This window comes from Danio rerio, chromosome 11, assembly GCF_052040795.2.
Source record: "Danio rerio strain M-AB ecotype USA chromosome 11, GRCz13ab, whole genome shotgun sequence".
Taxonomy (NCBI): domain Eukaryota; kingdom Metazoa; phylum Chordata; class Actinopteri; order Cypriniformes; family Danionidae; genus Danio; species Danio rerio.
This window is the reverse complement of record NC_141031.1, coordinates 28139938-28152048: the sequence shown is the minus strand read 5'-3', so window position 1 is coordinate 28152048 and position 12111 is coordinate 28139938. Positions and strand designations below refer to the sequence as shown.

The window sequence follows — 12111 nt, the reverse complement described above, 5'->3', positions numbered from 1 at the left end:
TTTAAATTGAATGGACTAATTTATAGTAATATTGTGTCTGTTTTAATGTAATAAAGTTTTTGTAAAACAAAATCTCTTTCTCTCTCTCTCTCTCTCTCTCTCTCTCTCTCTCTCTCTCTCTCTATATATATATATATATAGTTACATAAATTAAAACTAGAATAAAATGTTTGAATAAAAATTTACAGATATGTAATCTTACATTGATTTTCTTTATACATTTAATTGTTATAATCTAGTTTAATGACAACAATGACATTAGAGACATATTTTATATTTGTTTAGTGTGAAGAGTTTTCCCAATTTGTTCTGCTTGTTCTAAAGAAATTCTGGCAAAACAAGGCCAACCAAACAAGCTTCTGCCTCCACAAATCCTTCTGAAACTTTTTTGGTCAATTTAAACAGCAAATTTTCAATAATGCAACAGTTCGTTTTTAATTATTCACTTAGTAAGTAAATGAGAAACTGGCATGTTTTCAGGTTAAAAACCCCCACAATCATACTTCTGTATACAGATTCTGTATAGTAACATCTCTTCAGCAGGACTTATTGTTTTTTAGGATTTTATTAAATCTTTATTTTCAACATGCATTCATTCAATACATTTTCTTTTTAATTTCAGTGTTTCTCTTAAATGAAAAGACACCCAGAAAAATCTCCAAGGCTAAGTACGCCTGCTTGGAACCTGAGTTTACAGTAACTGCATGGTCGTCATTTAATTTTAACTGCTTCATAAAACAATACTGCAAATACAAGTAATTAAACAGTATATCAAATCCATGGTTTCTGTTTTACTAATGCAACGTATATGAGTGACTACTCTGACTGCCAGATGCATATATGACAACAAATTCATCTCTAAAATCTTACCACTTTCTTTTTATTAGTATTTAAATCAATTAATCAAATACTGACCATCATAATATATTGTTTTCAGACTCGGGGAGCTCAGGGAAACATCATCATGAAACTACAAATCAGATTGTCATAGCTTTCTCTTGGTTTCTCTATATAATCTTTAATAAATATGTTTAAGAATAGGATATTGCCTATCATGAGGACTGCGCACAAGACACTTAAAACATTTATTCTGAAACAGTTATGGCACGTTTTTTAAAAGTGAAGAGTTTGAAGACAGTGAAACTCCACTGGCTGGACTGCTTTTGATCCCAAAATTGTCTCTGTGGCTCGGACAGTCTCGGTTGATCTTAAATATGATTTGCACCAAGGAAAAGGATATTAGGATGGAGACGACACTCAAGTGTTATGTCTGCTCTCGCTTGCAACACTCGGTCCTTCAAGAAATGCTGGTGGGGGAAACTTTTGGATGTTTTTCTCCAGCTCTGTTTGAACAGTTGTCTTTATCATGAGTTTATCGATCTAGAATGACAGCCTCATCGTTGATGCTGGGGTGAAATTTTAGGGAAAAGAAATATTAAATAGGTTCCAGTCTTAATGCTGATGTGAGAGTTTTTCATTTCTGTACATATCATATTGTTCATTTATTCATTCCTTCGGTGTTTTTTTTTTTTTTGTTGTTGTTGTTGTTGTTGCAGTGAGACCTGCACATCTTCTGGTGATATTTTTCCATTTAAATGTGATTTATCAAACAGAAGTTTGTTTTGACTGTGTCCTCAAAGTAGGATTTTTTGATGTACACTTGGAAACCTGAAGGGAAAAACATGTAGAGTATGTTATACGATACAATATGGCTGTATATAGAACATGTTTATTTATTTTATTTGTACAATACAGATTAAAAGAAAATCAGGACAATCCCATTAATGGCAAAACCACTGTCAAGTACAAAGAGTAAATCTTCAAAATAAAAGTCTAGTTTAAAAAAATGAAATTAATCAAAATAACATTATTAATGTTTTTAAAAACATCATTAAACCTACATGAAACAAAAATGCCGTTTTGAATTAATATATATATATATATTTAATATTTTCAAAGTTTTGTTAATTAATTTAATAAGACTCAAGAGCCTTTAAAATTTAATTTGTATTAAATCATTACACACAACAAATCCAGGAAAAAATAATTGGACACTAATTTAAAATGTAACTTGCTTTGTAGATTTTAACTGTGAATAAAGAAGTTATGGTTACATTTATTCTCTAGCAAACATTTTGAAAGCATTTCCTTTCTGATTAACATAGTGATTATGAAATTAATATGGTGATTATTTTCACAGGATGATTTACTTAACTTTCAATATTTACCTGCCTCTATATATAATCAGTTGTTGGCTTCCAAATATAAGAGATAACCAGAAAATTACTAATATTGATCAAAATTTCCATATCAATTGGTATCAGTTAATAACAACTGGTGATTTCCAATGTTATCAGCATCAGTCTGATGTAAATAGTTTAGTATATTAAAGCTGACAAATTAAAGATTAATTAAATTAAAATAAACTACTTATTGATTTGCTGCTTTTTGCCTTTCAAATATAAAGAATTATCAGTGATCTGCATCGACTAAAATAACAATCAGTATCTGGGGATAAATAATTATTTATAATGTTAGCAATATTGGCCTGATCAGAATATTAGCCCAATATCTAAAAGACAATAAATGATGTATTATTTCTTCCAGATGAACTACTTAAAATGCAGTATTTATTAGCCTAATTAGCTTCCAAAAATAATGAATTATCAGTTATTTGTATAAACCAAAATAACAATTAGTGTCGGGGAATATTAATTTCTATTATTAGAGGTATCATCCTGTTCAGATAATTTATTTAATATATAAAAGCTGATAAATTATTTCTGCCAGATGAATAATTAAAGATAAAGTATATATCAGCCTTTATATCGGTAATTGGCTTCCACATATAATGAATTATCGGTTATTTGTATGAACCAAAATAACAATCAGTATCTGTGAATGTTTATTTCTATTATTAGAGGTATCATCCTGATCAGAAAGCTAGATTAATATATAAAAGCCGATATATTATTTCTACCAGACGAATAACTTAAGATGAAGTATGTATCAGCCTATACATCGATAATTGGCTTCCAAATATAATGAATTATCGGTTATTTGTATGAACCAAAATAACATTTGTATGGGGGTATGTTTATTTCTAATATTAGAGGTATCATTCTGATTAGAAAACTAGCTTAATATATAAAATGGGATATTTAATATTTCTGCCAGATGAACAACTTAAGATGAAGTATATGTCAGATTATATATCGGTAATTGGCTTCCAAATAAGGAATTATCGGTTATTTGTATGAACCAAACAAACAGTCATTATAGGGAAATGTTTATTTCTATTATTAGAGGTAAAATCCTGATCAAAAAATGTAACTTAATATATAAAAGCCAGTTTATCAGCCTATATCTGTACTTGACTTTCAAATATAATGAATTATCTGTAATTTGTATGAATCAAAATAACAATTAGTATCTGGGTATGTTTATTTCTAAAATTAGAGGTAACATTCTGATAAAAAATTAGCTCAATATATAAAACTCAATATATTATTTCTGCCAGATTAACAACTTTATCAGCCTATATATCGGTAATTGGCTTCCAAATACGATGAAATATTGGTTATTGGAATAACAAGCAAAACTTTCACATTGGCAACAAACAATATTTTTTTACATTAAGTTGCATCTCATGTTGTTCTGCCAAATGAACAACTTAGGATGCAGTATCGCTAATAGGCATCCAAATATAATGAATTATCGGTTATTTGTATGGACGAAAGAAACAATGATTATCAGGGAATGTTTTTTTCTAATATTAGAGGTATCATCATGATCAGAAAACTAGCTTAATATATAAAAGCCGATATATTATTTCTGCCAGATGAACAACTAAAGATGAAGAATGTATCAGCCTATATATCGGTAATTGGCTTCCAAATATAATAAATTATGGGTTATTTGTATGCACCAAAATAACAATCAGTATTGAGGAATGTTTATTTCTAATATTAGAGGTATCATCCTGGTCAGAAAATTAGCCTAACATATAAAAGCTGATTTATCAGCCTATATATCGGTATTTGGCTTACAAATATAATGAATTATCAGTTATTGGTATAGCAGGCAAAATTTTCACGTTGACAACAAACATATTTTTTTACTTTACTATTGTTTAGTTTTTTTTTCAAAGTTACATCTTAGGTTGTTCTGCAAAATGAACAACTTAAGATGCAGTATTTATTAGCCTATACTGTATGTCGGTAATTGGCTTCCAAATTGTGAATTATCGTTTACTGGTATAGCAAGCAAAATTTCCGGATTGACACCAAATGTATTGTTTACCTTCACTGCGATCTGTCTGGCTCAACTTTGGTCTCTCCATTCTGCTTGTCACTGGATTTCTGCGAGAGATGCGTGGAGACTGTGGCCGCTTGAGCCACGGCTTTGAAGCTGCGCTTGCGCTTCTGCACGTTCTGCTCGGGGTGGAAGATGATGACATAGACTTTGGGGATGTACAACATGCCCAGGGACACCGTGGCACTCAAACTCATGGACACGGTCAGCGTGGTGGTCTGAATGAACATCTGGTTGAGGGCGGAAAAAAGATTAAGAGTAATATTTGAGCCTGGCCTCAGCTGCGACCTGTCACATGATGTAGATCAGCCGTCAGGGCTTTAGCGCTGAGATATCACTCCACATTACACATACTGTACATACATTCTCTCGGCTGATTGTCATTTGCTGGAAATCAGAGTAATGACTACTATTAGTGGAAGACATCAGCCATGTGCAAACCATTCAGATGCTTTATGCACAATCCCATGTAAGTGCTACAGTGCATGTCATTTGCATACATTCATGATTTATTCCAGCAAGGTTGATTTCAGGTCAGTTTTACGAGTTCGTAGTTTTCATGCATTATAATTATAATTTTTACATTATAATTTAACTGCATTTTATTTCAAATTATGTATATAGGTTATGAGCAATATGTATTTGCTCCAAAATTATATTTGCTTATATTTTTAAGACTAAGTAAAAGACAAAGCATTTAAATACCAATAAATAAAACATCAGTGAATAACCATTAATCTAAGGGTACATTTAAAGAGAACACAAAGAGTGTATGAATAAGAAAGATTTCAAGCAAACGTCAAAAAAATCTTCATAATGCCAACAAAATAACATTAATGATACAACAAAATGCTAATAATAATAATAATAGTAATAATAATAATAATAATAAATACTATAATAATAAAACAAAACAAATATAATGAAATATAATAAACAAAAATGTAGATATCCTCTGCCGTCTGATCTTTATTCCGCTTCTGCTCTTCTTTTCATTTACAAGAAATGAAAAGACTTGAAGAGCACCTTAGGGCCAAAAGCTTTGCGGTTGACCGGCCACTAAAAGACCTCTCTATTAGTCAGAGTATACTTTCCATTTTTAAATCCCTGCGCTTTGTAAGCAAAACCATCCCCCACCGGATGAATACATGTGAAAAACTCAGTGACTAAATGCATAAAGTGTGGCCAGCGTCTGAGCGGCTTTTAGGATGACACAAAAACTGCACCACAATTAAATAGCAATTACGTTCACTTGATATGGCTACATGTTCTTGTTTTAAGTTTTTAATATCTGATTATGATTCACACATTAATACTGTAAGTAAATGCTGCTCTAAAATGAACAGAGCCAGAAGCATCTAGTTCAGAGAAATGTATGTCCAAATTTTTCTCTGTCCATCATTTTCTGTAGGTACATTTTAAATGATGGGTTGCACTTCTAATTAGGGTAACAAGCATTAAAAGCAACTGAAACAAATCTTTTTTAATAATACGGTTGTGCTAAAAATAATGAGTTAGTCTTTGCTTTTTTTATGCATCATAAAAATAATGTATATATACACATTGCTCAGCATAAATGAGTACAGCTCCTTTTAAAAAAGAACATTTTTATCTATTTCTAAGTGAAGACAGCCAAGATGTTTAGGTGGATATAAACAAATCAGTTTTATTATACAGTCTCCATTAAAGTAAGAGTTTGGTCACCGGACATATTTGGGAATAGAAAGATAATACATTGAAATTCATAGTGTTATTGTATAAAAACAAATGTTTTATTTATGATTCTCTTGATTTTTCCTCTTGATTGATTTTTAAATACTTTTCCCCAATGTACTAATTTTGTTAGTACTAATGTAATTTACTAATGGTAATATACAACTTTTTGTTAGATTAGTTTCAGTTTAGGCTTTGGTACTGACTAATTTAATGTATATAGACAAATATATTGTGGAGCACTATATATAAATATATATATATATATATATATATATATATATATATATATATATATATATATATATATATATATATATATATATATATTACATATATTGTTTTCGTAGAAATAAAATATAGTTAATGAGGATATCTGTGGCCAAATCTCATCTGAATTCACTGCTTCGTTGCTTTAGATTATTTTCCCTTTGTTTACCCTACAGTATAGTAATATTCAACACTTCCACAATTGTGTTACAGAAAGGTTTGAATCCAGATTAAATTCTGTTATATTCATGGTCGACTTTGGTTCTAATAAGTTGCTTTTTAATATTTGATTGCTGAACTAAGAAGAGAATAATGACACAATAACACTTTACAAGGGTTTCTGCAGGTTTCATCAAGTCAAATTTAAGACTTTTAAAGATAATAATAAATGAAATTTCAGACCTATAGAGATATAAATGCTAAGAATCTTTTTTAATGGCCCAGTAAAAAAGATTTTTACCTGGCTCATCAAAAGAAAGTCTAATTTAGTAATTGCCACATATTTTGAATAATATGTCAAAACAAACAAACTCTTGGTGCATACAGTACATTCACTTTGTTTCAGCATAACGTTTTGTTTTGATAAGTTTTAAAAACTGTAATAAACTAAATGTATTCACAACAGTCTGTAAAAGATCAGTGTCCTTACCAGGTAGCTATAAACAACTTTTTAGGGGATTTCACCTTTATGATGATGGGACAGTGGAGGTTTACAGACAGTAAAGTGTGGGGGGCAGAAAGAGGAGGAGGATCGGCAAAAGATCTCAAGCCTGGAATTGAATAATAGGCTATTGGCGCTAACTATAAACACAAATTTTAACAAATGTTATAGTGAGGAAGATAATTATACCCTACTGGTAAATAGAGTTAATGAATAAAATATGTGTTGAAAGTTTTATTGAGATGGATTATTGGTGATTGGGTAGCTTTACACAGACATTGGAAGACCTACAACACAACATTTCAGGGAATATAAGGCTTTTTAATACATAGACTGTTATTTTTGAAACTAAACATTTTTTAAGTCCCAGCAGACATCCTGTTCACTGAGTGCAAGTTACTCCCATAATTCAGCAAATCATCATGGGGTGTAGGAAAATGTGGGTATACAGTGGGAGAAATTAGTATTGAACACGTCATGTTTTTTCTTGGAAATAATATTTTTAGAAGAGCAGTTGACAAAGAAATTGAACCCAGCTTTAGTAAAAACCTAAACAATACATGAACATGCATTACTCAGGTGTGATTTTTTTCCAACAGAGTGGAAAATTCTAGGTGGTTCTATGGGTCTCGTCTGAATTTTCTATTGGATTCGAGTCAGGTCATTGGCTGAGCTACAGCTTGATTTTCTTTCTCTAAAAGCAATTGAGCTTCCTTGGCTGTATTCTGCATCATTGTCTTGCTGAAATGACCACTCTGGTTTCATCTTCATCATCCTGATAAAGTAGATGTTGGACTAAGGCAGCTAATATTCCTTTATAATGACAAGGGCAGAGGGTTGCTGAAGAACTACAGAAAGATTTTATCTACTCTCTGGGCCTTCACTACCTTTCTACACCTCCCTGTATTCATGTGTTCATTACTTTTTCCCTGTGTCATTTTATTTTATTATGCATAATTCAATTAATAACCAATTAGTTTTAATTCTTTGCATATATTTCATTGGTTTTTACCAAAATCTGGTGAAAACTTCAAGTCAACAGCACCTTTAGAAATGTGTTTTCTTTAAAAATGTTTTTATACTGTTTTTTGACGTTTTTAATACTTATTTCCCCCACGGTATTCTACATAATGTTAAAGGAATAGTTCACACAAAAAATATATCTACTTACTACGTACTCAAGTAAAGTAGTTCCAAACCTTCAATGTGTTTCTTTTTTCTGAAGATATTTTAAAGAATGTTTCAAATGAGTAGCCACTGGCCAACTATTAATGTTATTGTTTTAACATTCTTCAGAACATCTCCTTTTGTGTTCAACAGAAGGAAGAAACTCATAAAGGTTTGGAACAGGTGATAGAATTTTAATTTCGGATAAGTGAAAAACAGGATGGCTTTGATAGAAGTTTCATTTAGGAACTATCATTTTAACCTTAAATGACCATTATCTTTAATAACCATTTACCTTTTCGGTGGATTGTGATGTGCCAAAAAAGATGGGGACGAAGGCCAGCCAGATGATGCACGTGGTGTACATGGTAAAGCCAATAGGTTTGGCCTCGTTGAAGGTCTCAGGAACTCCTCTGCTCTTGATGGCGTAGACTGTACAGGTGACCATCAGCCCCATACTGTAACTCAGACAGCCAATCAGAGACAGATCCGACATGTCACACTTCAGAATCCCTCGCGCAAACTCAGGGTTTGGAGGACGCAGCTCATCAAAGTCCACGTTGGTGTGAGGAGGAACCACTCCAAACCATATGAAAATACCCAAGAGCTGAGAGGAGAAAGAAGAGAAGAGCACTGAACATCCATGCAACACTCTAAACCCTGCTGCTTTAATTATTCAGTGGACACAAAGTCCTTGGACAAAATGTCTTTTGGAGACATAAAGCATAGTAAACCAGGCAGTTCCTCTGAATGAAGAGTTCATTTTACATAGATTATGATTTAAATAATTAAATAAACTTTTTAGCTTCTTTTAAGACAACTATTATTTATTATTTAAAAATGAAAATGACCTCATCATTTATTCTGCCTTATGTGCTTTAAAGAGTTTCTTCCTTCAACACAATGTAATTTGGGAAAAATGCTGGCACCCATTGACCTCCATAGCAGGACAAAAATTACTATGGAAGTCAATTATATTTTTAAAATATGATGACAAAAATGATGATAGAATTTTCTTTTTTTGTTGAACTATCCTTTTTTGTTTAGGTTTATTTGTTTATTCAATTATGATTTATTTGAATTACAACTATATATAAACACATGGAAAAGATTGTAAAGTCTTAACTCATCTTTTTTTAAATGTGTTTTAATTCATATTTCTTTTACTCTTTGAGTTGCAATTATGATCCAACTGAATAAAATACTTTATTTTTTATTTTAATATGATTTATTTGCAGTACTAAACTTTGTAACATAATTTAGCATGTATTTACTAAAATGAACCATATTTTAATTCTAATAATATTAATTACAGTATTTATTCATCTTTGATATTTTTAGTTAATGGAAATACAGTTGTTCATTGCCAGTTCTAAGTGAATTGTGTGTATTTTATGTTAGTAAATACATTAACTACCATTAATGATAACACTTTAGTTTAGGTCATAATTCATGCTATTAACTACTGGCTTAAACCTTGCCTATTATTAAGATATTAACTGTTCATTAGTAGTTATAAAGTATGATCTTATTCTCCATCCTACCCAAAACCCAACCTCTACCTATAACTAGCTATTAATAAAAAGCTAATTAATAGTTTATTAAGCTATTAGTGTAGGTTAATGGTTTGTTAATGCTGTAAATCGTGACCTAAACTAAAGTGTTACCACATTAACTAATGCACTATAAAAGATGATGGATTCCACACAATCGATTTGTGTTAGACAACAAGAAGGAATTAAGTTAACTTTTTAGTTTTACAAATTTAAGTAGATTGAACATAAAACGATTAGGTTCTTTAAAAAAAAACAAGAATTGTGTTGTTTCAGCTAATTTTAGATAAGTTGTTTGAACAAAGAGCAAACAACATTTTTTAAGTGTGTGATCAAAATTACAAAACATTAAATAATATAAAATTTTATATATTTAGATCTATTATGTATAGATGATACCACAGCCATATTACCGTGCAGCCTAAGACCGGTTACTCACTGAAGCTAAGCAGGGTTGAGCCTCGTCAGTACCTGGATGGGAGAACACTTGGGAAAACTAGGTTGCTATTGGAAGTGGTGTTAGAGAGGCCAGCAGGCGGGTACAACCTGCGGTCTGCTTGAGTCACTAAAACTGAAGGGGACACTTTACTGTTCTCTGAGGTCCTGACTCTACGTGGTCGTTAAAAATCCCATGGCACTTCTCGTTAAGAGTAGGGGTGTAACCCCGGTGTCTTGGCCAAAGTCCCTTTATCGGCCCTTATGATCATGGCCTCCCAATCATTCCCATCCACCGAATTGGCTCTATCACTGTCTTTTTACTCCATCAATAGCTGGTGTGTGGTAAGCACACTGGCGCCGTTGTCCTGTGGCAGCCATCGCATCATCCAAGTGGATGCTGCACATTGGTGGTGTTGTGGAGAGACCCCCCTCATGATTGTGAAGCGCTTTGGGTGTACGGCCATACACAATAAATGCGCTATATAAATACACATTACATTACATTACACATATTCAATTATATATACCCTAAATAACATTAAATTTGCTTTTTAAATTTTTATTTTAATGTATTTCAACCAAAATTCACTCCAAAAATTATTTTTTTGCAGCTTGTTTAAATGTACTTATTTAAAATGAGCTGCAATAACCAAATTCTTAAAACTCAATTGTTTTATGTTCAATCTGTTTAAATTGTTACGTTAACTTAATCAATTTGTGTAGGGACCCTGAAATTTTTACAGTGTTGTAAAACATTAGTGGAGTAATAGCCCAAAAATGACCCAAAAGTCACAAAGTTACTTTTGAAACACTTCAGAACAGCATATTCAATAAAATATTTAACACACTTTGAAATTAAAAACAAAGTCAGTTCCTTAATGTCTGAGAGCTCACTTTGAACAATCGTAAATTTCTGACACACCTGTACTGAGATCAGAATAAATGTGATGATCAGCTGGGACGTGGGGCTGATAAACTTTGGCGGTGTGACTGATTTCTTCCCCTGCTCAAAGATCCTGTAGATTCGATTGGTTTTGGTGAGCATGGCAGAGTAACTGATGCACATCCCCAGTCCCAAGAGCAGCCTCCGAAATGCACACACCACAGTGCCTGGCTCAGCGATCATGAGGAATGTGATAAGATATATGAGGAAGATGCCTGTCAGAAGCACATAACTGAGCTCTCGGCCCGAAGCGCGGACTATTGGGGTGTCATTAAAGCGTATGAAGGTGGCGATGACTCCTGTTGTTGCAAGAATTCCCAATACAGCCAGAAAAACAGGGATAATGGCCCACGGAGAGCTCCACTCCAGCTTGATGATGGGTGTGGGACGGCAAGCCGTGCGGTTGGGGGTGGGTCTCATGTCAAACGGGCACATGTCACAGTTAAATTCATCCAGTAGGAACTGATACCCATCACAGAGCTCACAATGCCAACAGCATGGCACCCCCTTCACCATCCTCTTCCTCTCCCCGGATTCACACGGAAAACTGCACACTGAGTCTGGAACCAGCTTTTCCCCTCCAGACCACTGCATATCTTCAGCCTTACAGAAAGAGAGAAATATTTTCACACAACGTGCATTCAGGAACGTCCCAAAATACCCAACAGGCTTAATGCGCTTACACTGAGTCGTAAGTGGTTGGTCCACTGGCCGATGAGTTTATATCCCGGGTTGGTGGTGTTGGAAAGCTGGTACTGGAAGATATCGTATCGTCCTGGGGCATCACCATTTTCATTAAACATCACACCTGTGCCGGCGCTGCCTTTAGAGGAAACACACACACACAGGGATTTGATATTCAACATCACAAACGCAATGATTTGAAACAATAGAGTCATTTCATTTAGACAGAGGCGTCTGCAAGGGCGTAAAATTGGGTTAATGCGTAGCAATTATTTCCATTGTTCTTTTCCACGTTGTAAAATTGTCAAACATAACTTTGAAGGTGACTTTTCCATATCAAAGGTTGCTTACAAGAAAATACACAGGTG

General features: G+C 32.9%; 1 protein-coding gene across 1 annotated transcript in view; it reads right to left on the bottom strand.

The window, feature by feature from the left end:
* Window positions 1–580: 580 nt before the first annotated feature.
* Window positions 581–12111, bottom strand: part of grm6b (glutamate receptor, metabotropic 6b) — a 44844-nt gene continuing 33313 nt past the window's right edge. Inside the window, 5 exon segments of the mRNA NM_001080020.2 lie at window positions 581–1668; window positions 4303–4544; window positions 8421–8732; window positions 11039–11662; window positions 11743–11882. Coding sequence (NP_001073489.2) covers window positions 4305–4544; window positions 8421–8732; window positions 11039–11662; window positions 11743–11882 — 1316 coding nt within the window. The 3' untranslated portion in view covers window positions 581–1668; window positions 4303–4304.